This window comes from Thunnus albacares, chromosome 17, assembly GCF_914725855.1.
Source record: "Thunnus albacares chromosome 17, fThuAlb1.1, whole genome shotgun sequence".
Lineage (NCBI taxonomy): Eukaryota > Metazoa > Chordata > Actinopteri > Scombriformes > Scombridae > Thunnus > Thunnus albacares.
In genome coordinates this window covers 7,101,487-7,128,258 of record NC_058122.1, presented here as the reverse complement: position 1 = coordinate 7,128,258, position 26,772 = coordinate 7,101,487, and the positions used below count along the sequence as shown (strand labels likewise).

At 40.1% G+C, this 26,772-nt stretch overlaps 3 protein-coding genes across 6 annotated transcripts; 2 read left to right on the top strand and 1 right to left on the bottom strand.

Moving 5' to 3' along the window:
* Positions 1 to 2,327: 2,327 nt before the first annotated feature.
* LOC122966833 (microtubule-associated serine/threonine-protein kinase 1-like) lies at positions 2,328 to 8,483 on the bottom strand. The gene is made up of 12 exons (XM_044331170.1): positions 8,382 to 8,483; positions 7,299 to 7,496; positions 7,087 to 7,172; positions 6,675 to 6,883; positions 6,371 to 6,509; positions 5,742 to 5,874; positions 5,493 to 5,658; positions 5,090 to 5,191; positions 4,092 to 4,214; positions 3,779 to 3,873; positions 3,198 to 3,602; positions 2,328 to 3,026 (listed from the first exon to the last, which is right to left on the bottom strand). The coding sequence occupies exons 1-12, from the start codon at positions 8,406 to 8,408 to the stop codon at positions 2,328 to 2,330; spliced, it is 2,382 nt and encodes a 793-aa protein (XP_044187105.1). The 5' UTR covers positions 8,409 to 8,483.
* Positions 8,484 to 11,818: 3,335 nt separating this feature from the next.
* Positions 11,819 to 19,868, top strand: tom1 (target of myb1 membrane trafficking protein). Of its 4 annotated transcripts, XM_044331624.1 has the most exons (17): positions 12,067 to 12,146; positions 12,241 to 12,430; positions 13,707 to 13,791; positions 13,884 to 13,962; positions 14,060 to 14,209; positions 14,309 to 14,443; positions 14,550 to 14,681; positions 14,866 to 14,982; positions 15,185 to 15,318; positions 15,416 to 15,458; positions 15,570 to 15,708; positions 16,030 to 16,099; positions 16,414 to 16,477; positions 16,759 to 16,824; positions 17,262 to 17,324; positions 18,399 to 18,438; positions 19,133 to 19,868. In XM_044331624.1, exons 2-17 carry the CDS (start codon positions 12,379 to 12,381, stop codon positions 19,225 to 19,227), a joined length of 1,464 nt encoding a protein of 487 aa, XP_044187559.1. In that variant the 5' UTR covers positions 12,067 to 12,146; positions 12,241 to 12,378; the 3' UTR covers positions 19,228 to 19,868. The 4 variants fall into 4 exon arrangements, with proteins under 4 accessions (XP_044187556.1, XP_044187558.1, XP_044187557.1 ...); XM_044331621.1 differs by having other exon boundaries at positions 11,819 to 12,430; positions 15,188 to 15,318; XM_044331623.1 differs by lacking the exon at positions 14,550 to 14,681 and having other exon boundaries at positions 11,819 to 12,430.
* Positions 19,869 to 20,532: 664 nt separating this feature from the next.
* Positions 20,533 to 26,161, top strand: gcat (glycine C-acetyltransferase). Its single transcript, XM_044331630.1, has 9 exons — positions 20,533 to 20,863; positions 21,659 to 21,789; positions 21,879 to 21,980; positions 22,064 to 22,210; positions 22,693 to 22,847; positions 23,476 to 23,558; positions 24,198 to 24,369; positions 25,405 to 25,526; positions 25,788 to 26,161. The coding sequence occupies exons 1-9, from the start codon at positions 20,644 to 20,646 to the stop codon at positions 25,937 to 25,939; spliced, it is 1,284 nt and encodes a 427-aa protein (XP_044187565.1). The 5' UTR covers positions 20,533 to 20,643; the 3' UTR covers positions 25,940 to 26,161.
* Positions 26,162 to 26,772: the final 611 nt, after the last annotated feature.

Sequence of the window (26,772 nt, the reverse complement as noted above, 5' to 3'; positions counted from 1 at the left end):
ACTACCATTCAGCAGCAGACGTACTTTTGTTTCAGTGATTTTGTTATTTTGATGAAAGTGTCTGGGAGTTTTCAGTTTTGTAAGAAGTTTTTTTCCCTGACTGCAGCTCTGTTACAGGCCGTAGATGATCATGGAGGTCTCTACCCAGTGATGAGGAGAGATTCACAAACTCTTGAAACTTGGTTATTAAACAGTCAGATGAAAGTTGTTACACAGCTGCATTTTTTACATCTTTACAGACCAACAACATCAACAGTTACCAACACAGCCGAAGCTCCCTGAGAAGACGAGTAAAAGCTGAGAGAGAGAGATCTCCCCTCCAGCAGGAGCCACAGCTTCACATCACTGATATTGTTTTGTTGTGCATTTTATTTTACTGCTTCATTTAGCTGCTGTTGCTGCTCGTACTGTTTAAAACACACACTCGATCAGACTGTTACATTTATCATAACAATTATCATCGTCATCATCATCACACACTCAGCCTAAATTACTGTCTTACTGTTATGTTCAGTTCAAAAAGCTTACAACCGCTGTGTATTTTTTAATTTTTTTTTATTTTTTCAAAGTGAAAGGAAAAGAAAAGTAAAAGAAAGAAAATAAAAAGAAAATAAAACAGAACAAAACAAAAACAGAAAAAGTGACCTGAAGCAGAACGGACTGGATGAAAAGATGATCTTTAGTACTTTTTCAATTCAATTCTGGGCCAAATCATAACAAAAGAGCAGGTCTAGACTGTACTCTTTAATTTACAGAAACCCAACAATTCCCCCATGAGCAAGCGCTTGGCGACAGCGGCAAGGAAAAACTCCCCTTTAACGGGAAGAAACCTGGAGCAGAACCGGGCTCTAGGTGGGCGGCCATCTGCCTTGACCGGTTGGGTTGAGAGAGAAAGAGGGAGGAAGAGGGGGACAAAGAGAAGCATAATAACAACAATAATAATGATGAAAATAATGGAGACATGACCAGTAATAATCATAGCAATAATACCATCCCTGCACCATCTCCGCAGTCATGGCCCTCGATGTCCACAGCCTGGACTCTGGATTTTCCTGTGAGACAAGAAAGCACCGTGAGACTGTAGGAACCACAAGTAAGTCTGCATTCTGGGAGCTCAGTGTTCTAGTGGGTTAATACGGTACAACGAGCTCTTTAAGACATGATGGTGTCTGACCATTAAGGGCTTTAAACTCTATCCTGGATTTTACAGGAAGCCAGTGCAGAGACGCTAAAATGGGAGAAACATGATCTCTTTTCCTAGTTTTTGTCAGTAGACGTGCAGCTGCATTCTGGACCAGCTGGACAGTCTTTAGAGACTGATAATAAGGAATTACAGTAATCCAGCCTAGAAGTAACAGATGTGTGGACTAGTTTTTCTGCATCGTTTTGAGACAGGATGTGCCTGATTTTTGCAATGTTACTTAAATGAAAAAAGGCAGTCCTTTAGATTTGTTTTAGTTAAAGGACATGTCTTGATCAAAGATAACTTCCTCACGGTGGAGCTGGAGGTCAGAGTAATGTCATCTAGAGCAGCTATATCATTAGATAATGTGTTTCTAAGGTGTTTAGGACCAAGCACAAAAACTTCAGCTTCGTCTGAGTTTAGTAGCAGAAAATTGCAGGTCATCCAGGTCTTTATGTCCTTAAGGCATGCTTGGAGTTTAGTTAACTGATTGAATAAATAGGATTTAAAGCAGCTTAATGCACTTCTTTTAATGCCAATTAAATGTTTCAGTCTCTGTAATAGGATGTGATGGTCAATGGTGTCAAATTCAGCACTAAGATCTAACAAGACAAGTACATACTTTGTGTCCAGCAGCCGGTCTGTGTTTCTCTGCTGCTGCAGCTGCTGTTGCCACGGAGACCACTGGGCTGCAGGTGGGAAACCATCCTATGGAAACGGTGGGGTGATGGTGAAGAGATAGTGTTCTATGGTTTGTCTCCTTAGTTTTCCTGTTCTTCTTCTCCTCCTCCTGCAACTTCTCTCCCCCCCCATCCTCTCTTCTTCCCCCTCCTCCCCTTCCCCCACCCCATTAAGTTCATAAAACTTGTTGTTGCCCTCATAAACTTCCTCCCACCCTCATACCCCATCCTCCTCCACCTCATCTTCTTGGTTTTCCTGTTTTTCTCCTCCTCCTGCAACCCCCCCCCCCCCCCATCTTCTTTTCCTTCCCCTCCTCCCCTTCCCCCACCCCATTAAGTTCATAAAACTTGTTCTTCCTCCCACCCTCACACCCCTTTCTCCTCCACCTCATCTTCTTGGTTTTCCTCTTCTGCTCCTCCTGCAACCTGTTTTTCCTCCTCCTCTTGCATCATCTTCTCTTCTTTCACCTCCCCTTGCCCCTCCATCTCTTCTTCCCCTTCCTCCCCTTCTTTCGTCCTCTCCCTCCCCTCCTCCTCCTCCTCCTCCTCCTCCTCAGTGTGGCTTGGTTTTGTTGAGCAAGTTGCTGCTGCTCCTCTTCCTCATCAACTTTATCCTTGTTTCCCTCCTTTTCGTGAATGTTCTCAGAGTCCTCCTCCTCACTGAACTCATCAAACTCATCATTCTCCTCCTCCTCAAAACCTTCATCCCACTTCTCTTCCTCATTAAGTGCATCAAACTTGTTGCCTTCATAAAAATCCTCCAGTTCCTCCTCCTCAAAACCTTCATCCCACTTCTCTTCCTCATTAAGTGCATCAAACTTGTTGCCTTCATAAAAATCCTCCAGTTCCTCCACCTCAAAATCTTCATCCCACTTCTCTTCCTCATTAAGTTCATCAAATTTGTTGCCTTCATAAACATCCTCCACTTCCTCCTCCTCAAAACCTTCATCCCACTTCTCTTCCTCATTAAGTTCGTCAAACTTGTTGCCTTCATAAAAATCCTCCAGTTCCTCCACCTCAAAATCTTCATCCCACTTCTCTTCCTCATTAAGTTCATCAAATTTGTTGCCTTCATAAACATCCTCCACTTCCTCCTCCTCAAAACCTTCATCCCACTTCTCTTCCTCATTAAGTGCATCAAACTTGTTGCCTTCATAAAAATCCTCCAGTTCCTCCACCTCAAAATCTTCATCCCACTTCTCTTCCTCATTAAGTTCATCAAATTTGTTGCCTTCATAAACATCCTCCACTTCCTCCTCCTCTTTGTAATGGCTGTCCTCAAACTCCTCCTCTTCATCATTAGTGTTCTCAAACTCCTCCTCTTCATATCTGTCCTCAAACTCCTCTTCATCACTACTGAACTCCTGCTCTTCCTCAAACTCCTCCTCATCATCAGTAGTGGTCTCAAACTCCTCCTCTTCATCATATCTGTACACAAACTCCACTTCACCACTACTGAACTCCTGCTCTTCCTCAGATGACTCCTCTTCATAATATCTATACTCAAACTCCTCCTCTTCATCAGTAGTGCTCTCAAACTCCTCCTCTTCATTATATATGAACTCAAACTCCACTTCACCACTACTGAACTCCAGCTCTTCCTCAGACGACGACTCTTCATAATAGCCATACTCAGACTCCTCCTCTTCATCGCTGCTGGACTCCTCCCCCTCGCTGAGTCTTGGCAGCAGGCTCTGGTTGAAGGTGGAGATGGACACGTGCATCGGGCTGCCGTAAACCTGAAGTTTCAAAAGAAAAGCATCAAAGTCAATATTTCTCCTTTTTGTTCTGTGCTGTAGATAATTATCCTGTAAGTTGTTTACATGAAGTTTGTATTTCACAGTGAGAAATGGATTTAATGGGTTCAGACAGTCTCAAACAGCAGTGGAGGTTGGCAGCTGGATAAAAACTGTACCTTTCTGAAGCGGAAGGCAACAGAGCAGAAGTCTGGGAGCTCCACAGGTGATTCATCATCGCTATGTTCATCATCGCTGCACAAGTCTGAGCGGGCTGTAGGGATCACAGGAACAAGCAACATGCATTAAGTCATGAAAAAAAGGCAGACGTGATATTTATCCTAAGTGAAATTCCCACCAGGCATCACTGAAAAAGCAGGTTGCTACCCAAAAACAAACTGGAAACCCTCTAATGTTTGTCCATGAGCACTAAAATAGTAAAAGTCTGTCAGACATGAATCTAGGATTGTTAAGGTGTGTGTTGGCACCTACAGTCAAAGTAGCTGGTGTCCTCCTCAGTCTTCAGTTCGGGGACAAATAGAGGCTCCTGACTTAGGAGGTTGTTCCAGTCTAGACCCTGGAAAAATGGATGCGCCTTCACCTCAACGGCTCCTCCTGGAAAACAAGTGAGACAAACAGACATTTGCATTGTATATCGACACATCTTGGGCCTGGCCTAAGAGCTGTACCTGACCCCGTCTCTGGACACTTTTAGTCTTCCCAAAATCAAAAATATGAGAGAAGGAATGGCTTTAATCAGTGTGACTGCTTTAACATGAGCTGTAATCGTTAGCATGTCCAGCTAACTAGCTTACTGCCTACAGTGGTAACCAATCGTTACTTCACGTTATTTCCTAAGGCCAAGGAGCAAATCATTACCTATTGTAAATACATTTTCTGAGGCTACAGGATACTTTAAAAGAAGCCCCGTTCACAATAGCACATCCACTGTGTAGGATTTTCCCACCGTGTGTAAGATAAACTATCACAGTTCTGCATATCGTAGCCACAGACTGAACTTTGGTGGTAGAAGATCATGAGATGCATGTACCACATGTACAACAGTTAATGACAAAATAGCAAAAGTGTCCAACAATGCTGTATTTTTCAATGTTTAGAAATCAATTTGTGTCATTCTTGAATCTGACTCTGAACTAAAACTCCTTATTTCTTCATTCAAGATCCAACTTAATGCAATTTAACTGAAATGTGCTCATGGTCTATGTTTTTGATATATTCTGCTGGCTGACGAAGAGACAAACAGGAATGAAAACAGGAAGGAACTTTGAGGAAGGTAAAGATGTGATGCTAGCTTACAAAATTTTAAAAAACAAATCTATTTGTGCTCAGTCACTGTGGTGGCATTTCATTAGTGCTGTACTGTATGTCTGGAAACAACCTGGAGCCCACCAGGTTGTTCTCCCATCAGTTTATCTGTTTCCCATCCTGTCTCTATCCACATCCTCATCATTAGTAAATCTGCCACTAACCTGTACCCAGCCGAATAATAGCGTTCTTTCGCAGGAGAAGGCTGATGAGGTCCTGGGCGTCAGTGGGCGGGGCTTTCTCCCCCTCCGGCCAGCTGATATCGTCTGAGGAAAAAAGCATATCAGTGATTCAATAACAGAATTAAAAACTTTAATTACATCACCACAAAGCCACTGAATGAAAACAATCTTACAAGTTAAGGATTAATATACCAAATCTAAAAGAAACAAAAAATTAAAGCTACATTTTGCAAGATTTTTATGAAAATCACAAAGTAGGATAATGCACATTTTTAATCATCTTTTAAAATAAAGAAAGATTCATTTAGATTTGCTAGCATGACAAATGTGTAGAAAGGGTGCATGTGATGAAAAGATAACAATGAACTGAAGTAAAGATTCTTACCGTCGACCACCCGGTTAAAGAGGTCACTGTATGTGTCTCCATTAAAAGGAGGTTCACCCACCAGGAACTCATACAAAATGATGCCCAAGGCCCACCAGTCTACAGGCTTTCCATAGCCTCGCTTCAGGATGGTTTCTGGAGCAATGTACATTGCGGTGCCCGCTACCTGAAGGTAGGAAACAGAAAATGATAAATACAACGATCCAGGTTTGAGCTAAAATAAGCACAGAAGAAAGAGAAGAAACTAACCTCTTTGTCAGTGAACTCACGGACGATTCTCTCGACAGGTTCCATTTGGAGGTCTCCTGTCATTTGCACTGGACCGATCTTTGCCAGTCCAAAGTCAGTCATCTTAATATGACCCGTGGAACTGATCAACAAACTACAGTGGAAGAAAGCAGAAAAATATCTCATGTTAGATTTAACACCAACCCCAAAACACGAACCTGAGATTAAGTTTCTGGGAATTCTGCTCCAATCATAGTTAGCAACTGTAACTATGCACGTCAAGTCTGTCAAGTAATGTGCGTTTTAACAAACTAACTAGTTTACAGTCTACTGTTGTATCCAATTGTTACTTCTTCACTGCATTAACTTCCAAAACTAAAGAGCACATCATCAACTAACTACTATGAGCTGTCAGTGTAGCATGATCAGCTCTGCCCTGTCCTGTCTGTAGCTAGTTAGCTACAGACGTTTAAATCTGTCAGTGGCAGTTGTCATTTCAGCCAGTAAAGTTTCAAAACGTATAATAAATCTTAAGTGATTTATCTATGAACAGCGAGCTTGACAGGCAAGAGTAACAAAGAGGACTTTGTTTAGCGAACAGCCAATTAGATGTTGTAAATGTTGTTTAATGGGACAGATTGATGACTCACTTGCTGGGTTTGAGGTCCCTGTGGAGGATGCCGTAACTGTGGATATACTCCAAAGCCATGGTGGTCTCCGCGATGTACATCCTGGCCATATCCACAGGAAAACGTTTCCAGTCTTCTAGCAGGGAGGCACAATCCCCACCTAAAAGGACAGGAGGAGATATAGAGAGGTTAGATACGATGTTTAGGTCCATAGACAATAGAGGAAAGTCAGTTTAAAGCTCATTTATCTGCTCTATCCCTCTCTAAACAAACATAACACTTGTATATGTGAGCATGCACAATCCATCCAAATCAACCTCCTTACCTGCTACATATTCCATCACCATGCGGACGTCCCTCTGTGTGTCAAATGAACAAAACAACGAGACAACGTAGGGACTCTCTGTGAAGGTGAGGATGTCTCGCTCTGCCAACACCTGCCGGATGTCGGATTTTCTGGTGAAGTTCTGCCATTTTATTATTTTCATGGCAAAAGCTTCACCGCTGAGCGTGTGGCGCACAAGGTTTACAGACCTGCACAAGAGGGAAAAGGAAACATGAGCAGCTTCTACTACTGAACATCAGCTCTGATTTGACAAGAAACTGTCCGGGAAGATTCTTAATGTAAGCACAAAAAAATTCTATGGTATGACATCCTCGTTACAGTTTCTTTTCTGCTTTGACTGGACTCTGTAGTGTCCAAAGAGTCGGTTAGAACATAAAGAAGTCTTACTCACCCAAAGCTGCCACAGCTGACCCGCTTGATGGTTTCAAAATCACTCTCTACTGGTTTTCTGAGAGGAGGACTGCAAACTGAGCGGGTCTAAATCAAACATACAAAAGAGACAAAAGCTCTGTAATAAATGAATAAACTAAATACAAAAAGTATGCACTACAAACAAAGGGATGTGTGTGTTTCTTAGAATCAATTTGGGAAAAAAACACCTACCTCATGGAGGAGTTTCTCCAGTTTATTTTGCAGCTGCACTAGGTATTGGAAGCTGACCAGACCGTTCTGGACCGTGTCGTCACAGTCCATGGCCAGCTCCACCAGCTGTCTCTGAATGAATCTCAGGGCATACGTGGCCTGGAGCAGACCACTGTTTGAGAACTGTGCCACTGAGTTCATTTGGGCTGATTTCTGGGACTGAACAAGGATGGAAGACAGAATTCAAAATCATGATTATTATTTCTATTTTAGGCAAGAGTTGAAAGTAAAAGACTGTAAATGAGGACATAAAAGTTATATGATCTAAAGGGTCTACGTAATCAGAAACATCTTGAAATCTTTTCCAACATCAAGTAGTAGCCAGTGCAAAGATGTTCAAATTGGGGACATACTGTATGATCTACCTTCCTTGTTCTTTTTTAACATTTAGAGGCAGTATTTATAATATATAATAACTCAATGTAATATAGTAGTTTATTAAGTCTTGCTGTAGCATTGGAATCAAATGAGTGACAGCAAATTTTAAATATTAAGTATGAAATAAAAAGTTTTCCATTTATTAAGTAGCTGAGATAATGAAAGCATGAATGTAGCTGTTACAAAATCTGAAAATACAAATCTTTGGATTTAGTTAGTATTCAGTTGATAAAATCAAAATGAAACTATCAAAATGTAAATTGGAATAAGGGCACAGGACGTGTTACACCATAATCTGTGACCCCTCAAATTCTGTGACCCAATCTAGATGTTAGCTGTTTCCCAAGGCCCAGCATTTAGATATGTTACACATAGCCTACTGATTATAAGTTAGTGTTACAAAAACAATTGTGACCCCATTTTTAGATAGAGTCACAGTTTTTGATAGAAGAAAACTGATGCTCAGCAATATATAGCCTAGGTATGTTTGACAGACTTATACACAAACACTAACAGTTAACCTCTCAGTGTTCGATCAGCTGACCTGTTTGTGCTTTCAAAAGACACCAAGGGCAAAACATATTTCCCCCTTTTTTTATGATATTAAATACTTAAAATAAAATAGAGCTTTGTTTAAAAAAAAAAAAAAAAAAAAGAAATACTTACTGCTGTTAGCTGTTGCTGAGGTCCCATGATACTGAATGTCAACTTGTCAATTTTTTGTTGAAGGTGAAACAGGCAATGCAAGCTGTTAACTGCAGATGCACTGAAAATTCAGTTTTTTAACACTGAACTTTGTTCTTCAACAGAAAGGAACTGTTTATGTCTTTCTTTCGGACGCTACTGGAGCTACTGAAGTCTGACTGTCTTGTGTGAGATCAATCACCGCAATGAAAAGTCTCTCTGCTTACTGAAAGTTCCAACATTCCACATTCCATCGTATTGTGATGCCATAAATATGTCACAAAGATATAGAACCTTTGATGTGTCATAATGACTGTTCTGAGATGGAACAATATGGCAGCCATCTTACCTCATGGGTCCAGTTTTAAAATGGCTGCAATTGGAACCTATGGTGAAAGAGGCTTATGTTGTCTTTATAATCCTTGTATTTTTCTACCAATACACCAATACTGTTTTTTATTCAAAGTAATGAGTGTAAGACACCTGTGTCTGTCTAGCATGAAGCACAAAAACAAAGATACTGATAGAATTTTGATTATTATTGCCGCAAGAGAACAAATCATGCTTTCAGTCACAAAGATAATCTCATAGTTGTGCATTTATATTGTAGACAATGTTTTTATTTTTTCTACTTTGCCTGGACTTAATATGTAAGAGTGTTGTAAATCAAACCTTTCAATAAATGCATTAAACTATACGCAATATTAACCTTTTTTCCTCATGCCAAATATTTAAAAATAAATTCTGCTTATAACTGTAATAACTGTTTTCACATGCAGTGAGGTCAAATTACAATAAAAGACCACAAGCTTCATATAAACAAACATGGGCAGTGATGAAATGAAGACCTGGATGGGAGGGTGATACCCAGCTTGCCCCCCCCCCCCCCCCCCCCCCCCCCCCCAAGCTGCTCCCCCCAGTTCCAGCTCCTAAAACTAGTTTTTAATCAGCCTTAATATAGAACAAAAGTCGCTTTTCTGTATGTTTTTATTCATACTTAACTCTGTCTGCTACACACAGACACCGCTCTCTGTTTAGGCTAAGTGGAGCTCGTAGAGCCGCCCAGCTGCGGCTGTGCAAGTCGTCTTCTATCTGCAAATTGCGGTCGTGTTAACCGCAGCGTGAGCGTATGAATAACCACTCTCACCTCACACCATAAAACAATATGACTTAGATGACAGTTTTCATTTCTTAGAGCTTATATAGCATCACAGGTTTCAACTATAACCCACAAGTAATTAACATTAGTGTTAGCTTGTTGTCCTTTGCTAATATCGGTAGTTAAATTATTGTTTTTGTCAAAACAAATTTGCAGCACTGAAATCTCCTAATGTCCAGGGGATGAATGAGGAGAGTTTTTGCAAAAAGTCAAGAGTGTCAGTAAAAACAGCAGCTTTCTTTACTTAACGTTAAATCAACAGTGCTGGCTAGCTAACCAGCTAGCTAACCAGCTAGCGTTACCCCTGAGTATAAAACCTTTTCCTCAATATTTCATTGTTCAATATTAATATAATACTAATGTAATTGCTGTCAGAAAGGCTAATTAGACATTCAGCATTATGATAATTGCCAAAAATTAAGTTGCCTACTACAAGGAAGCGGTTTCCCCTCATTTTTGTTCCTTTCACACAGGCTGTTTCGTTAACAGTCTGCGCTGTTAACCGATCCTGATCTTAATTAATATCAAATGACAATATTTAAGGACTTTAACCTTAAAACTGCAGTGCCAGAGGATCAATAATTATAATTTGTTTATATATTAAATATATTCATATATTTGAAACGGTCCTTCCTGTTAAACTCATCTGTTAATACGAGCACATAACTGATCAGATGTTTGGAATTTAAAGTCTTAATCTGCAAAGTAACTTTTGCCTACAGCTTTCAGATAAATGTAGTAGTGTATAAGTAGCAGAGAAAGTGTGCTGAGGTAAATGTATTTTGTTACACTCCACCACTGACACCATCTTTGCAAAGATGATCCCAGGAAATGCAAAGTGGATTTTAATAGACACAGACAGGCTTTGTGTTGCAGCCATGAGCTTTAATTCCCATCCATCAACATGTAAGGTGAAAAATCAGTTCCCAGCATGTAGCTCATACATGGCTTCTAGTGGCATCCAACCATTACAAATCATACAACTGCCTTTTGTCTGTGCTTTACACTTGGCCTACTGAGAGGCATCCTAAGAAATGCTGTTTTTTCCTAAATTAGACACACGGATGTGTTGAGAATGAGGCTTGAGCACTGCAAGAGGAGAGTGGAGGAGGACAGTCCATATCTGCTGTCTGCTAGACTTGCACTGTATGACAGGAAGGAGCAGGAGAATTTCTCTATTCATGTACCATTTCCAGTAGTTTCAATTAGCAGAATAGCACAATCTAAAATCTACCCAAACTAAAAATTAAAAAAAATTCAAGTAGTCTTTATACACAAACACAAATCATCTAATTTTCTCTCTTGTAAATTCCAAAACTGACATTTCTCAAATACATCCTAAAAAAAACATCTTAGTGAAAACCAAAGCTGTTCACAGAATTTTCCAACAAAGTGCCTTATCTCATCATATTCTCCAAATAAATTAAACACAAAGAAATTCATAACACATACATATTAACAAAAGGTTCATCTTACAAACACTTTACTTGACATTTTCAACTTCTTATCCATGAGTCCATGTGTGATTAAATGATATTAATTCAGTGACTGAACAGGTTGATTCTTTGAAGTGTGTGTTCACACATTAGGCAAAGTGAGTTAAACTAATTCAGTGAGTTACTTGCTGGACAGTTTATGAATTCAACTCATACAACCCTCACAGGATTGTTTATTAAACAGTAATAATTTTTCTTCTTCTCCTTGGCCAATCAGCTTCAGCTCTCCAGAGGCGGGCTGTACGTCAGGCAAGGCTGACTGGCTGCTGTGTCAGTTTTTAATTTAATCTCTTTTAATTTTCTATTTGGACTTTTCTCTAAACAAGAAAGTAAGTGCATGTATATTTAACAGCATATATAAATATACTTCCAGTGTTAAAGGTGCACTCCATAGATTTTACACATGAAGTTCAGTGTACTCAGCCTGTGAAGGCAGTTATATAATGTCCTCCATGGATTTGTTAAAAAAAATACTGTAACCAGATCATGTCATCAGGGTTAATTAGCTTAGATGAAAGACGCTATAGAGTTGCAATATGGGATTATGGGCTCCAGCATTTTTGGAGCAATTGACCCATATACAGTGTATAGTGAGGATATCTCAACCTCTGCTGCTTGGATTTTGATCATTATTTTCATGGATCCATGATCCCCGTACTGTACAGAAGTGCAATGCTAAATCTGGAGTATCCCTTTGAAACTGTCAAATGAATGTAATGTACAAGTAAAGTACATTTTCTGTTGCCATCCTGTTTTGTTTATACATGGCCTACTTACTTATATGAAATACATAAGTAAGTATTAGCTGTAGTGGTTTTTATCAATGTTTTTATCATGTTTTGTGATGCAGTAACGCTGTGCCCAAGAAAAATTTCCCAAAGGGGACAATAAAGTATATCTTATCTTATCTTATATACCCTAATATGTATATTGCAGCATACACAGGCTACTGTATGTTTCCTCAGTCTTCATAGTAACAGATGACATTCCCCTTATATACTGTTAGGCCACATAATCTGGAAATGTAGCAGTGTTATTATTAGAACAGCTAATATAAAGACAGGAAAGACTTCCTCGGAGCACTTCTCAGCGGTGAGTGCAGACATAAAACATGCCTGTGTGTGGCGCAGTTATGATCAATATTACACCGGCCATCTGATGACTGTATGCTGCTTTCCCTTTAAAGCGTGACGCAGTTCAACTAGTGCCCCACTTTGTTGTGCGAGCAGCAGCAGCAGCAGTCTGCAGGAGCGAGCCGCTGGTTGGTGCAGACGTCTCGGTACCGGGGACGTCGGTGCTTTGCTGGGCCCTCACCGCCCTCATCATGGAGTTTTTAATGGGGAATCCGTTCAGCACGCCGGTGGGGCAGCGGATCGGTAAGCTGTTTTATTACCATCACCCATCGTTACATTGTAATAACCAAATGGTGCATTCATGCTCAGTCATATTTACTGGAGTCGTTAACCGCCAGTATTCACATTTCTGTCGAGCTGCTCTTCCGTTTTCATTGTAAAATGTTTTATTGCACGAGCTAACAGGTTTATAATGTCAACACGTTAACATAATGAGTTTAAGTTACATTTATTCACACTGACAGAGGAGCAACGGCTTATGCTTTGATTGACGCATCCGCTCATCAATGATTTGGCAGAGGCGGGATAAAGACGCTGAGAGGCTCAAGTTGATTGGTTGTCATCGTGTCAGTTTACAGCCGGGTGGGACTAAAAGTGACCGACATCCTCCTGACCCAAATTACATGCAGCCTTTATTCTGCTGCAGCCACATGTGTTTCATTGACTGATGGAAAATGATAGTTAGTCATTAAAGCAAGGAAATGAGTTTGTGGATTGATTTTTTATTTGTTCGGCAGAGGTAGTTGGAAAATACACTTAACTGTAGCTACTGTAAAGTGTTGTTCAAGATTAAATTATTATTATAATGTGAGAAACATGGACTAAGCATAAATGAATGACAAAATCATCTTATCAATAACCCTAAAGGCGAGCTAGATACATTTCTAATTGAACTGTAATTATTACATTATTCATTTCCAGTGGTGGAAAGATTTGTACTTAAATACAGTTGTGAGGTACTTCTACACAACATGTCAGAGGAAAATGTTGATTTCCATTTATTTGACAGAAACAGTTACTTGTCACGTACCTTTTAAATTAGGATTTTACATGTCTGTATAACATCTGGTTAGGGCCCCTCGTCACGTTTCAGATGTCTATGACTTGTTAGCAGTTCAACCAAATTAGAGAGATTTACCCTTGAAACATCCCTCAAACAATTATTTGAGGCCTAAAGAGATCAATCAATCCAATATAAAAAACTCAAAGATTCAGTCCAGTTTTTTTTATTTTTCTACCCCATTTTTCTACCCCTCATGACCCCTCAGATTTATCTTGTGACCCTTCAAAGGGGCTTGACCCTCAGGTTGGGAACCACTGGACTACACTAACTCATACCAGTATATATAAAGTAGTTAAAACCAGTAGTGTAGGATTTTGAATGCAGGATTTAAACTTGTAATGAGTATTTTTCCATTGTTTAATGGTACTTTTACTTAAGTAAAGAATCTGAATACTTCATCAACACTTGGCAGTTTCATACTATTCAGCAGTGTCATATTCCTCCTCACTTTTACAGAGCGTGCGACCAACTCCAGCCTGCCGTCCGACGACTGGGCACTCAACATGGAAATCTGTGATGTGATCAACAGCTCAGAGGAAGGGTGTGTGTGCATGAGTGCCTGTTATCTGTCGGCATCAGGAACAAACTCTGGACGCTGCATGCCTCTAACCTTTGGAAATTCTCTAATTCCAGACCCAGAGATGCAATCAGAGCCGTAAAGAAAAGAATTGTGGGGAACAAGAACTTTAAGGAGGTCATGCTGACGCTCACTGTGAGTGTTGTCAGATATCAGACGTGGTTTGAGTTGTAAAACACAACCTTTTTGCCATCTACTTTCTCTTATTCTCCATGTCTCCTTGTGATGTGAGGTCCTGGAGACGTGTGTGAAGAACTGCGGCTACAGGTTTCACATCCTGGTGACAACGCGGGATTTTATCGAGGGGGTTCTGGTGCGGGCGATCATCCCGAGGAACAACCCTCCTTTGATCCTGCATGACAGAGTGCTCAGCATAATACAGGTGAGGTGTGGTGGCATGGAACAAAAATAATTAAGAGTCTTGGCGTTGTCACCTTGCTCTGCCTCCTGGTAATAATTTGTGTTGTTTTCTTTCATCTAGGCGTGGGCTGATGCATTCCGCAGCTCACCCGACCTGACGGGCGTAGTGTCAGTGTACGAAGACCTGCGAAGGAAAGGACTTGAGTTCCCCATGACAGAGCTGGACGGCTACTCACCCGTCCAAGCTCCCAAAAAGGTACAAACATGTCTGGGTGCACTTTGTTTTACTCCTGATACTTGGGTGCTATCTATCATCTATGGTCACTTTTCTTTTCGGGTCATTTCTGTGCCTCGCTCACCAGACTTTGCCTGAGAATAGGCCTGCTGTCACTACTCTTCCTGCTGTGCTCCTGTCTTCCAAACCACTCGTCCCACCCCTGACCTGTGAGCTAAAACAGGCCCTAGAGGGAACCGAGGCCCTCACTCCCAACCAGGTGATAAGCCCTGCTGCACTAGAGAGGGAAATTTTATTATTTGAATAGCTTAGTCCCATTAATCACTTATCTTTCTACATGGCGGCTGAAATACTTTCTCACACCTCACTTATGAAATCAACATTCACCTTTGCAACAAGTTATCACAATTGTATATATTGAGTCAATACTGTTTACACTCCAGGTAACAAAGCTTAAGGCAGAGCTGGGAGTGGTGCGGAGCAACCTGACTATGATGTCAGACATGATGAGTCAGCTGGATCCCGTCACGGTAAAACAAGCAGACATGGAGCTGCTGGAGGTAAAAACAAACAGAGTCAGGTTGTTTTGGTGTGAAGTATTTTACACTCTCTCTGTTTCCATCCATTCATGTTGCGTTAACCCCTAACTGATCTCGTACTTTATACATTTTTTGTGTTGCATCTGTCCCGCCCCACCACAAACCCCCCCCTACCCACCACAACCCTCCCACCCACACATTCTTTGTCTGATTGTGTCATTAGCAGTTATACACAGTATGTAAGGAAATGCAAGACAGGATAGTGAAGATCGTCCCCAGACTCAGCGAGGAGAAGCTGATTGAAGAGTTGTTGGCGACTAACGACGAGATGAACACCGCCTTCACTCGCTACAGCAGGTTCTCTACATTTATTATCATTATATTAAGTTATTATATGAGGAACAGGTGTATTTCTGTATTCAAAGATGATATAATTTTGTTCTGCTGCTCTCAGGTTTGAAAGACGAATAACAAACGGTCAAAACACGACACAGAAGGTAAAGAACATGGCGGCTATTACTACTACTATTACTTCGCAGCACAACACTCAATAATTTTATGAAATGGTTGCATTGTTGACTTTCAATTTATTGTTCTTTGTCTCTCAGAGCCACTCATACGTCAACCTCGCAGACCTCAATCTCACAGCGGAGTCTGGCAGCCAATCAGAGATTGCATCCATCGCCGGTGACAGTCCGCTCAGCCAATCAAAAGCTGACAGTTTGTCCGGTCAGATGGCAAGACTTAGTAAGTACTTATTGAATCTTAAAATGTTTTTATTTATCGATGTGTGTTTATTAATAAATTAATGATATGATCGACTGTTCGGTAAGCCACTACACCGAACAGCGATCATCCAATCATAGCTTAGCTTGGATTTCTCCACATGTTGAAGCGATGTGCACATCAAATGCAAGAGCAAAAGAATAGATGACATTTTCATTTTATTTTTTTAAAATGTATAACTGATTAGGCTACTATATTATATGATCCTCCAGTGAACGGTCAGTTATCCTCCACATGTGCTTATTCTATGCTCTTTCTTACGTGTTGCTGTTCTTCTTGCAGGCACAAGTGAAGCAGATGATTTGGACACATTATTACAGAAAAGAAATATCTCAACTCAACAAAGACCAAGGTACAGAGAAAACATAATCCTAGTTCTGTGACCTCAAAGACGTACAAAGTAAACACAAGTCGTATACTGCAAAATGAACGCTGTGTGAGAAACAAAGCAAAGTCTGTAACCGTAATTACAACCTCACAGAGCAGTCATGAACTCCAGCTCTTTTCCAATAACAGCATTTGCAGGGTTGTTGATCTTTTGTGAGTTTAATTCCAGCTCATTCTGTCTAATTCCTTTTTAAAGATACGTGCCAGTGTTTCACCGAGTGTTAACCTGAATTATTAGCTTACATGGCAGCTAACCAAGCTACCAATCGTGTGTTTCAGTGAGCAGAGTGAAGTGGACGGCCTGGCTCGAGCCCAGGACGGCAGACTACAAATCACTGGAACGGTAGGCAAAGATGCCACGTTATTCAGCTTTTTACATGGTTTAATAGGTTTAGTCACATGATTTATCCTGTCTTCCTATCTTTTCTTATCTGTGACCTTAGGGACTACTAGAAGAAGAAGTGTAGAAATCGCTTATTTAGTTTAAGAAACTTGATTATGTACAGTTTCAGTTATGGAACAGCTGAGAATCTCTTAACCCAGCTGTTCCTCAGTTGACTAAATGTGTTGCTTTGTCTCAGTAACTGTTTTGCACCTAAAATGACTTTCTGTCTGTGCACGAAGGATGATAGCCCAGCCTCCTCCCGCAGCTCCTCACCAAAGTTAGATTGGATGATAAAAAGGGGAATGGTGGGTCTGTGTCTTGGTTTTACACTGATTCACCCCTTCACACCCTCTGTCTCTTGTTTTTTTTTTGTCATTTACCTTTGCTGTGGTCTGGATTGCTTTTGTTTTGGATCAATTTTTGGGTGTGGTGGCTCAGGTATCATATAAAACAGTGGTTTGCATGCCGTTCGGTGAGGAAAAGACAATAAGATATTTTTACATTGGTGACCACGCCCACAAAAGAGCATGACAAGTGTTGGTTTGCACTGTCCTGATGTGCTACATTCTTGTCATTCCTGTAGTTCACTTCATTTAATGCTTTGCTTACCGACATGTGGTTGTTCTTTTGTGTTTTTCCTTTTTTTGGTGGTTTGGTAGCTTTGTTAAATGTTCATGGAGTTTAACCCGTGGTTCATATTTTACTCCACTGACCACCCTGGTTGCTCTTCTGTCTCTCTTAGATTCCTATCAACCAGTCCAATGTAATGGATGATATTGAGAAATGGCTAGCGCTGGATGATGAGGTGAGCGGCAGGATTACCAAATTTACTCTAATTAAATAAATATAATAAAAGTGTTATTTGGTTTTATTGAACATTTATCTGCACATTAACCTTGTCTAGTCTTCCAACATGCTGCGCTCTTAAATTGTAAGGGATAATTTTGGTTAATTTCAACACTTTATCCACTGTCCAGCTTCACTAATTCAGTTCTACTTGCATGTTATTATGGTAATAGCTGAATTGTTTTTTATTTCATTAGCTTGACTTTGTTCAGTTACAGTAGTGTGATGCTGCATCTTCTGAACAACCAAACTACCACATAGAGCTGAAAAGATTAGACGATTAATCGATTAACAACTATTTTAACTATTTTAAGTAATTTTTTTAACCAAAAATGCCAAAATTTCTCTGGTTCCAGCCTCTCAAAAAAGAGGATTTGCTGCTTTTCTGTCTATTATGTGATCATAAACTGAATATTTTGGAGCTTTGGACTGTCGGTCAGACAAAGCAAGACAAGTGAAAATGTCACTTTGAGCTTAAGGAAATTGTGATTAGCATCTCTCACCATTTTTATAGACCAAATGATTAATAGCAAAAATATTCACTACATTTCCTTGTGGCAGTCACAAGTAATATATGTAGGGATTTTTGCAGGTTGTTTCCTTGTAAAATAAATTGCATAAGAAAGATATGTCAAAATAGACAGCAACAAACATAACAGTCTAAGCTATTCAAAATTATAGTTCTATGCGCAGAAAGCAAACAACTGCACCTATGAAAAGTGGTTGGTTTTAGGGAGTTGATGTTAAATTTCCATCAAGTTAAATCCATGAAGCTTGTTTTCTAGCTGAAGTGGTAAAAACCTGATCTTGTGCTCCCTCTAGTGTGATCTGAAAGCAGTAGAGAACCTGTTTTCTGATTCATCTTAAAATGAAGCGACATCAAGCTGCACCATCAAGACAGTCAAATAATTTTGAGTTTTGAACACAGTCCTCTTGATGGCAAAATATGTTGAAATATCCTTAAACTATATTTGTCCTTCAAGTTGTGTCTATGTATGTAAAATAAAATACGGCTTTTCTGTGTGTCACACAGTATGATGACTTTGAGGACTCTGATGGTGTGACCAGTGAAGGTGAGGATCAGTTGACTTCCTTTTTAAAATGTGCAGGTTTTATCATCCAGTACTGTATCTGGCATTTGTCTACACCTGCCGCGTCTTCAGAGTTGTTTGATGCGAAGTCCAATGGATATTTGCTTTGAAGCTTGTTATAATGCTAGTCTACACTGGGCACTTTGACTTTTAAAAGGGAAAATTGTTTTTAAATTAATTTAGCACTGAATTTACTGGCTAAACATGGAGCTGAACACATTTCAAACTACTTTGTTCTCAATTTCTACCCATCAGTCTCATAACATGTCATATCATATCAGTTAGTGCTTCTGCCACAAAATATTTTTTGCATTTGACCCCTAGGTGGCACTAGAAGTGTCAATACCATGTATTAAAAGCACTCAACTACTCCAGACAGACCAATTCAGCACAGAAACCCTACACAGATATGCCTTTTTAAAATCTCTACTCCAGAATGACTGCGTCCATATATTTATTTATTGTGTAACAGAACAAAATTAGCTAATTGTAGTAATTCATCAGTTCAGGGTTTTTCACTTTAACATGAATGGCTCACAGATGTCTGAATTACAGTCCACAGAACCGGTAAAAGTCTAGGTTGTAACTTATCGTCTTATCTACTATTTTTTCTTATTTATTTATGTCCATATTTTCCTTTAGATAATTAATGAAGTGGTATTCTCTTCCTCTGCAGAGTTTGACAGGTTTCTAGCAGAAAGAGCAAAAGCAGCTGAGCGCCTGCCATCTCTCCGCGCCTCCACACAGGATACCAACCACTCCGGGTCTTAATCTACACATAAACCTGCCAAACTAACAATACTCATGAAGCTCCTGCACCATCAACAGAAAGATGCAGATTTCTCTTTGATGAATGGTTGAGTGGCACATCTGACATGGGAATCGAAACCCGTATTTGAGGAAAGACGTCATATCTGTGTATACTGCTCTTTACTTGGGTGCAAACTGTTTTTTTTAACTGATAAAAAAATAATGTTATTTGCTGAAGGACAGAGGTTTTTACTTGACATTGTTATGAGGAGTTGTCCATTTGTGGAATGCAAATATTTGCACATTTTATATGGTTACATTCCTGCTGTTGAAGGAGAGAGAGGATACAGTTACAGAAAAACAACTTTTGCAACATAGATTATGTATTATATTGCTGTATATGTCAAATATCATGGTGGGTTACAGAAAACACCTCTGTCAAAGTAGCAAACACTGTAAACTTGTATGTAAGAGAAGCTCAGCTATTGCTATAATAGTTTGATGCTTGTTTCCATGTTGTTATTATTATTGTAGGATGTGGAAGGAAACTACATGAGGTTTTTTACATCCAACATTCCCCTTGTGAAGATGTTTTACTTGAAGTTTAACAGAAAGTCATGGCAGACTGCTGTCATATATTAAACTAAAACTATTAACTGGAAGTCTGTCTGTTCTCATTCATTCACACCTTGAAGTGTACTGCATTAAGGTTTCTTAAGTCATACTGTATAATCCAATTCATGGCTTTGCAGGTATGGGACTCAGTGAAGCCCTACTGTCGTTTAATTCCTGTCTGATGTTAAGTAGATTTTACTTGTGGGTGTCTTGCCTTCAGTTTATTGAGTATACTGAAAACACATTACTGTGCAGCTTTTACTTAATTCACATATCAGAGATGTTCATAGAGCAGACATACTTACAGAAATATACTAACATATTATCAATTTACATGTAGGGCATATTTCATGTTTAGTTTAATCCCGAATTCACATCTATCATTATATTAAGTTAAACTGAATGCATCAAACATATTTTAAGAGCCACAGAGGGTTAACAGGGTCAGTGTGTAAGAGAGAGTTGGTGAAAGGATAATAATAACATCCGGCATATGTTTTTCTACTTGTAACACACTATATATCGATGTTTCTTTGTATAAAAGTGCGAGGCGACGTGGTTTTGATCAAATAAAGCAAAGTCACATTGTAGTAGTTTATATAAAGCTACACATTGCTGCAACAGTGCCTGAGCAATCGAGTAAATACTATCTAGAATCTAATTGGACAATACAAGCCACCTGCCAAGCGTCCTGGCATCTGATTGGCCCGCCACGCTACGCCCCAGACCCATGTCACGTAACGTGCGTCCCCCCGACTCCTGTTGTACTTTCCAGCTTTCCTGCACGTTTCACAATTTCTGTAAACACACGGCGGCACCGTCATGTCTCTCGGAAAAGCTGCCCGGGGTCTGGTGAAGCCTCTTCGGGGCGTCCTGCGGCCCTCGGCCTCGGCTGTGAGTCGGAGCTACGCCGCCGCCGCTGAAGCCAGAGCTGTGCTGAACGGCGAGCTCGATGCTATCCGAGCCGCGGGGACGTGGAAAGGGGAGAGGATCATCACGTCCAAGCAGGGACCCCATATCAACGTGGACGGCAGTCGTGGCAGTGAGTGGAAGTATTTTATAGTAACAGCACCGGATATAAATACTGATACAGTAGCAGTGAAACCCTGTCCTTAAACGTACCGTCTCCCTAGTTGGCGCTCTGTCACGATGTTATCTGGATGCTGAACTTGACTCTAACTGTAACTAAAGTCATGCAGCTTAACATGAGGTGAGAACACAACCCAGTAACTGAGGAGATTGTCGTGTCAGCTATTAGCATAACCTTCCCAGAAATTCAACAGATGACATTACGAAAACATAATATAATAATAAAGAATAATAAAGAATTCAGCTAAGCCCAAAGTCACAACAATTTTGCAATGACAGACAGCTCATAACATTAACATTAAGCCGTTATAAACTTGGCTTTCAAAGCAAATAAGAAGGAAATATTAAACTATGGGCAAAGAAATGGAAACATCCTTATTAATTTGTAATATAACTCTTTATAAATGGCCACAGTAGCTGACAGAAGAGTAGCTAATCTCTCTTCTGTTTGCTGTTCTGTCAAGGCAGCCAGGCAGTGTTTAAACTTTGCCAGGGGTTGACTCTGCTGATTTATGAATGGCCCATTAACCCCCCATGTGTGGAACTGACTGTGTTCAATGGAGCGCAGTCTTTTTGTCACTCTTTGTTCTGAAATGTTGGCATTATTTTTTTGTTTCTGCTCTTTTGCCAAAAGATACATACAGAGAGTTCTATTGAAGGTAAACAATGGCATTATTGAAAGTGTATTCACTTGCAATAACCTTAATACCTTTAGGTTTCCTGTTCTTGATGAAACTCTCTCCCTCAGGTATGTTGAATTTCTGTGCCAACAACTACCTCGGTCTGTCCAGTCATCCAGAGGTGATTCAGGCAGGTATCGATGCTCTGAAGACGTACGGTGCCGGACTGAGCTCTGTCAGATTCATCTGTGGCACACAGGTATGGAGTTTAATACGCCGCTTGATCAGCATGTTAGTGCAAGGATAAATACATATAGCTGTATCATGTGTTCACTCTATGATTTTTAGGATCTACACAAAAATCTGGAGCAGAAGCTGGCAGAGTTCCATGAGAGGGAGGACTGCATCCTCTACGCCAGCTGTTTTGATGCTAATGCTGGGCTGTTTGAGGTATGTCACGCTCTACACTGTGACAAGAACAGACGTAATCTTCCTATTATGATCAATAAAACATCAAATGACTCTCACACCAGGTTCTGTTGGGCCCGGATGACGCGGTGCTGTCTGACGAGCTAAACCATGCCTCCATTATCGATGGGATCCGTCTGTGTCGGGCAAAGAGGATGCGCTACAAACACATGGACCTCAGTGACCTGGAGATCAAACTCAAAGAGTCTCAGGTGTGTGGACTTCTTCCTGTGCTGTAGAGAAGAGAAAAGTGGCTTTTTAAAATGTTTCTGCTGATGATGAAATGTTAAAATCTTCACATTTGACTAGTGTGTCATATTCTCCATCATGACCAGAGTAATAATTATATATTCGAGTCTTTATATTTGGTTACTTTAGGTTTTATATTTCGCAATTTTTCATTTATTTGGTCGCTGTCAATCAAATCTGATCTCACCACACCTACACAGTCATGATGAAGATGAGATTTTGAGTGTTAAACTCTTAATAAATAAGCCAAAGATGCTTTTTTAATCACAACTATTAACATTATAGAGAAATACTAAAGATGTGAAACCAGATTTTGAGGGTCTTTAAATCCATGATGCATTAAACCCATATAACAGAGGTGACAGGGTCAGGGAAGGGTTACAGTATTGATTAGTGATTAGTATTCGCTTCACCGATCATCAGGACTCTGTTTTTGCCTCCTCAGTCATCTCGTATGCGCCTGATAGTGACAGACGGAGTCTTCTCGATGGATGGAGATGTGGCTCCTTTACAAGGAATCTGTGACCTGGCTGAACAATACGGAGCCATGGTGTTTATAGATGAATGTCACGCCACAGGCTTCCTGGGGAACCGAGGCAGGTGGGTAAGATGTTGATATAAAGCAAAAGTGTTAAGAAAATGACTAAACTAATTTCTTTTCAGTCTTTTTTGATATTTAGCCAGTGTTTTATTTACAGTAGTTTATCAGTAGAAAAACATTTTAGCCGGTTGTCTGTCCCATCATTAAAAATGTGCATCTTCTTAGACTTCTTAGTATTCAATATGCTTTAAATTACACCGAATAAAATGGCATCAAATATTTATAATGACAAAAACAGTCATGAAAGTAACATATCTTAATAAACAAAGACTGAGATTTGGTTAAAAATAATAATTAGTAAGTAGGAAGCAGAGATAAAGGACATAATAAAATAGAGACAGGAACATGCTTGTCAGCCTTCATATAGGTTTTATGATGTCCCCACTTGTTTAAGACCATATGTGTAGAAGTTTGTGATTGCAACAACTTTCAAATTATTGTAATGACGCGATTTTGTTCATAGGAAAAACAGACAAACGCTGTTAAAATTGCTGACTGCAACATGTGTCAGTCATTTGTTGATACCACCACTAGATGTCACACTTAGGTTCTTCAGTGATGTCAAGCTCTAAGTCTTACTGGCATTAAGAGGAGATGGACTAATGATATTACTCTCTGTGTTTGCAGAGGAACAGACGAGCTGCTGGGTGTGATGGACAGAGTTCACATTGTAAACTCCACCCTGGGGAAAGCACTGGGAGGAGCAGCCGGTACGTCTCCCTCCGTCTGACCTATGACTTCAACAACACACGAGTTCTGCCTGTAGATTGCTGTTGCCCTGAGCATCTTTAGCTTTAAAGCTGCATTGATTAATTGATGTTTTGGCCACTTGGGGGCAGAGGAACAAACACAACATCTGTCATATGATCATTTTATAAAGTTGTTACGGGTCACGTGTTAACATCAGTTGCCTGTTTTCATATCCAGCAGAAACAGAGCAGCAGTAGCATTCATTCAGGGTCGTGTTTCTGCCTATTTGTTGAATCTAAGTCCAACATTCACTCTTCTTTTAGCTTTCTTTGGTCTCTTCCAACTGCTGAGAAAAACATGTGGGTCTGTAGATTGCTAGACTTTCTTCACCTTCTAGTTGCTACCTTTGTCTGTCTGCTATTTGGTGCAGTTGGCATACAGTAGGTTTATTTGAGCTTTTATTCTGAAAACATGGTTAACGAGACTTGAATTTGGGGGACCATAAAACCAAAACAACAGAGCGGTGATATAATTCTGTTTTCACTATGAGCAACTCCTTTTCTTGTTCTTTTTTGTTAATATAAAAATATTGACAAGTGACTAAAACAGAATATGTAATGTAACTGTTCAGTCTTTTTGAATGTTTTTGTTTTTTTCAGGTGGCTACACAGTTGGGCCTAAGCCCCTCATTGACCTGCTGAGGCAGCGCTCACGACCGTACCTGTTTTCCAACTCCCTCCCCCCTCCTGTGGTGGGCTGCGCCACCAGGGCTGTAGAGCTGCTGCTCGCCTCCAATGAGATTGCACAGAGCATGGCGGCCAAAACCATGAGGTGCGTTTGTTCTCAAGGCGGGGTGGGCCTATCTGCCTTTGTGGTTTTAGTGTGAGTCAGGAGACGGCCTCTTGTAGCTTATCAGCGTGGTCAGGAGGGTAAACATGTCCGATGTTTTTCCTTAAAGTGGAATGGCATTTTTGAACGTCTGTGTTCTTTTTCATACCTATTCAAAACATTTGGAATAACGTCAGAAATAAGTTGTGGTCAAGTCTGAAAGCTCTTTAAAAGCTGATCATTTGAATTTATACAATTGTTTACTTGTGTCATGTACAGTGTGCTTATGGAAATGAAACCGCAAACACCCAGGAGGAGGAAAAGCTGTAAAAAAAACCTCTTTGTATTGTTCTTGAAGATAAACTGATGAGCTTATATTTGTACTAGCAGCAGTGTTGTTCTAAACATGTAGGGGGAATAAATACTGTATGTTTCTTAACCTTGTTCAGTGACGCCCACATACAGCTTACATTATATAAGCATGAGCTACTCACTGGACAAAGCATATATATAACAGCAAGTTCCTGTCTCTTCTGTTTATATCTACTGTATCAGATCTTACACGTACAGATATTGCTGTTCATATGTTTCAAAACTTTATTGAATGTGGTTTTCATACAACATAATATGATGGGATTGGTGCATGCAGTGTAATGACACCAAAAGCAACAAGTTTACCACAAACAGACTGCAGCTCCACAAACAAATATGTATACTGTATGCTGAACTCCTCCTGCAGTAGAGCTTATACTAGCAAGTATTGTTTTTAGGCACCTAATAAGAGATTATCAGCCAATAAAACTGCAGTATGCACTGACTAGACCGATTACACAAAGGTCAGACATAATCTCCTCTTCCTCCTTGAAGTTTGTAGGGATTAGGAGGCATCCTTCTATCACTGAAGAACGTGTTTAATTTCTCCCTGTAAGAGCTACATTATGTAGAGCTACGTTTCTACCATTTTGAAATTACAATTTACACTGATAACTCTCTGTGATTGTGACTGAAATGTTTTTTTTTTTTGGTCTGTCCATTCAGGTTCAGGAACAAGATGTCACAGGCTGGCTTCACCATTGCGGGCTCAGCTCACCCGATCTGTCCCGTAATGCTCGGAGATGCACGGCTGGCCTCTCTGATGGCCGACGACATGCTGAAGCTAGGTGAGATAGTAATGCCCCATTTACACCTAGTCCTATCACGCATCTTGTCTTTACATTGTGTCCTGATATGAATGAGCCACACTGCATTTAAACTTGGTAGTAAGATGCATCTCTGAGGAGCTAGATTGTGTTTTGCAACCTAAAAAGCAAATCCACCCTCTGACAGCTGTCTTCTTGTGTTATTTCTCCATTTGTAAATGACAGATGCTGTTTGAACAGACATTTTTTCAAGCTCTTTTAACACGTCTCTTCCCTCCACAGGCGTGTATGTGATTGGATTCTCCTACCCCGTCGTACCAAAGGGCAAAGCCAGAATCCGCGTTCAGATTTCAGCCGCACACACAGACGAAGACATCGACCACTGCATCGACGCTTTCATCCAGACAGGCAGAAAGCATGGAGTCGTTTCTTGAAAAGGACAAATAAGCAGGAATCAGAAGGATTCAGCAACCAGTATGAATTACTGAAGAGCCTTGAACCGCTTGCCCTCGCAGATCTTGCTGCCTGTTACTCAAGACCTATGAATGATTTTGATGGAAATACTAGTTACATTTGTAGGTCAACAGAGGTTAATGTTATCTTTGTGTTGGCTTCGCTGAATAAAGCACTTTTGCTAACGTGTAGATGTTTGTACTTTAAGAAAAAGGGCTGTTAATTCCATATTTCCAACAATTTTTTATGAGGGAGAAAATGTTTCTATTGAGTCATTGTTTCTGTTGACAATGGTCCATTTATTTTGGCTCATTTCACTTCATTTACAGGTTATTGTTTTGATGATTGTGAGGATAATCTTAAATTTAGTAATACATCTAGTCATATAACCTTGCATTATAAGCATTTATTAGAATTAAACTCATCCTTCAAAACCAGTGAAAGAACTGGGGGTCTTTGTTTATGCTAATTAGTGATAGGAAGTGTTTTTGGAGTTAGGGAAAATATATTTATTTTTTTCCCTCAACATTCATGAAATTTGAAAGTGGCTTTAAGGTTTAGGCAGCCAAAGCTCATATGATGTTACCCTGCACATTGTCAGAGAGAGAGCTGCTTTGCCTTGTTCCTGAAAAGATGCTAACAACAGATTTGCAAATGCTGATTATGGAAAGATGGAAAGTATTAAAGTCCCCCTCTGCTCAAAAATGTGTCCTTCTTCTTATTCACTTGGATGTTTGAGCTTCACTGTGGAGAATGATGAATGTGCAGTTTGACACTAGAAGACTGTTTTCACCTTTTCTCTGCGTGCACCTTA